The following is a 2,855-nucleotide window of genomic DNA, read 5'->3' as shown; positions in this document are numbered from 1 at the left end:
CAACCGTGCGAGTCCGGAGCTTCACCGGTTCAGAATGAGTCGCCTCACGTATGGATCGCCACGTACTGGTTGCCACCCCGACTCCACGCGCTCATTCGTCCTGCCTGCTGGCTGACGATGATATGCATAAGTACAGTGCAGAGGGTATATCAGGCAACGCGAGCTCGATTGGCCTTCCGCACATGCCTGCGCAGCTGCACTCTTTGGGGTCGCACGAACACATGCACGTCGAGAGTGGCGCCTCGCTGCTGAGCCGTGTTGCCTACAGTAAGACATCCCACGGCCGCGCCGAAGATATGCTCCTCCCAAACACTCCCCTCTCACTTCCCATTCTCCCCTCCCAGCGCCAACGCGCGATCCATCACCCCATCCCTCACCCATAGCCTCAACCCCCAAGCAACACAATGAAAGGCCTCGTAACCATCCGCACCGTAATGACCGAACCCGAGCCCGAACCCCTCCCCATCGCCGTGCGCCTGGTGAAAGACACCGCGCCCAAACCCCCCTCCGCCCCAGCAAAGACAGACTACTTCTACCCAACCTGGGACCGCTTCCTGTCCGTGCAGCCCAAGCGCGCCAAACGCACCTCGCGCGCCTCGCGCAAGCTCGAGGCGACGAAAGCCGCCATCGCCGCGGACCCGGGCGCCGACGGCCTGCGAGTCGCGGAGAACGCCGCGACGTCCTGGGAGCAGGCGGCCGCCGAGTGCCGCGCGAAGGTCGCGGCGATCGTCGAGGAGTGCACGCGGCTGAACCAGAAGTATCGGGACGCGCTGTTCAATCCGGAGGAGAGCGCGTACTGCTTTACGAATCTGGCGGGGGAGTTCTGTAGTGCTGTCGATGAGATCGATGCGCCGCCGTGGGTGAAGAGGGTGGAGGATATTTTTGACAAGCCGCAGTTTTTCGTCGATGGGGCGACGCCGACGGATATCCATCAGGGGAGCGGGGGCGATTGTTGGTTTTTGGCGGCGTTGATGGCGATCAGTGCGAAGAAGGAGTTGATTGATGATGTTTGTGTGATGAGAAATGAGAAGGTGGGCGTGTATGGGTTCGTGTTCTATCGAGGTGTGTTTCACTTTTGATTGCTATCCTAAACGGAATTTCTAATAGGTTTTGACAGATGGCGAATGGATCTACGAAGTCATAGACGACAAGGTAAACAGCAAAAAGCGATAGCAAAGTGGTTCAAGCTGACAGACTGATAATTCCAACAGCTCTACTTACGAGTTGGCAACGAAGATGAACTCAGCGTCATCCGCGACTGGAACCGGAAATCACGAGAAGGCACGTCCCTCCCACATGACAGCGACAAGCTCAAAGAAACTCTCCAGCGGGGTGGGAAAGCTCTGTACTTCAGCCACTGCAACTCCGACGAGACCTGGCTGCCTCTGATCGAGAAGGCATACGCCAAAGCCCACGGGGACTACTGCGCCATCGAAGGCGGCTCCTCGAGCGAGGCTATCGAAGACCTTACCGGTGGGGTGGCCGTCGTCATCAACCCTGAAGACATCATGGACAAAGACCGCTTCTGGACCGAGCAGCTGAGCAAAGTCAACGAGCTCTACCTCTTCGGCGGCGGGACGCACAGCAAATCGTCCAAAGGCTTCGTCGGCGGCCATGCGTACACGGTCCTTCGGGTCTATGAAGAAGGCGACCTCAAGCTGCTCAAGCTGCGTAATCCTTGGGGCGAGGGTGAGTGGGAAGGCGACTGGAGCGACGGCAGCAAGATGTGGACGCCGGAGCTCATGACGAAGCTGGGACACGCCTTTGGCAACGACGGCGTATTTTGGATCTCCTACAAAGACTTCCTCAAGCACTTCCACCATATCAATCGTGTGCGGCTGTTCAACAAAGAATGGAAAGTCGCGCAGCAGTGGACTTGCGTGAGTGTGCCTTGGACGCCAGACTACCTCGATACGGAATTCGAATTGACTGTGACGGAGCGGGGACCTCTGGTCATCGTGCTCTCGCAGCCGGATGAGCGGTACTTCTACGGCCTCGAAGGGCGTTATATGTACTCGTTGCACTTCCGTGTTTACAAAAAGGGGTCGGACAGGTATTTGGTCCGCAGCATGCACAACTCGGGCAATGCAGCGGTTCTCACGCGTTCTGTTTCCGCCGAGTTGGACGACGTGGAGCCGGGCACGTACAGCGTCATCTTCAAGGTCACCGCGTCGCGAACAGCTCAACTCACAGCAGCCGAAGCTATCAATCAGTATGCGAAGGACCGGAAAGACAAAGTTCTCGAAGTCGGGAGGCGGTACGATTACGCAAAGTCTAAAGGGAATCTGAGAGCAATGGAGAAAGCTCACGAGAAAGATATCCGCGATGACGCGAGAGCAGTGGCAACAAAGCAATCGAAGAAAGGCAGAGAGGTAAGCATGAAGAACCGAGTGAGGGAGAAGCTGAGAAAGCAGAGAATTGCGGATGCAATGGAAGAGGAGAGAAAGAAGAAGGCCAAAAAGACCAAGAAGCCGAAGAAGAAAAAGGACATCAAGAGAGAAACGGACACCATCAAGGAGGGCGAAGACTCTCCTACCAGCAAAGAAGAAGAAGGCGGCCCTCCAGACATCCACTCCAGCCCCACCGAATACCCCGACCAAGCAACCAGCATCACGGAAGACAGCAGCTCCGCCGCCAGCAGCACCCCACCCAACAGCGAAGCCGACACAACAACGACAGACGCAGACTTCACCCTCCCCCCAGCCGTCTCACCGACCCCTCCCAGCCCTCCCCCTCGAGCAACCCCAAGCCCACCACCAGGCCCTCCAGCAGCCATCACCATAACGACAAGCAGAACCGAACCCCCAGCACAGACCTCAACAACAACAAACCCCAACCCCACCACCTCCCCCTCC

The 2,855-nt window shown here is 57.6% G+C and overlaps 1 protein-coding gene across 1 annotated transcript; it reads left to right on the top strand.

Annotated features, from left to right (window-relative positions):
• Positions 1 to 404: 404 nt before the first annotated feature.
• WHR41_08953 (uncharacterized protein) lies at positions 405 to 2,855 on the top strand (the record flags this gene model as incomplete). Its single annotated transcript, XM_069377557.1, has 3 exons — positions 405 to 1,062; positions 1,118 to 1,152; positions 1,212 to 2,855. Coding segments are annotated over 3 exons (2,337 nt in total), but the record flags the coding sequence as incomplete, so codon positions are not given.

Source organism: Cladosporium halotolerans (assembly GCF_011745625.1).
Source record: "Cladosporium halotolerans strain TM138-S3 chromosome Unknown Sca53, whole genome shotgun sequence".
Lineage (NCBI taxonomy): Eukaryota > Fungi > Ascomycota > Dothideomycetes > Cladosporiales > Cladosporiaceae > Cladosporium > Cladosporium halotolerans.
The sequence above is the reverse complement of the archived record's forward strand: the minus strand, read 5'-3'. Positions and strand labels throughout refer to the sequence as shown.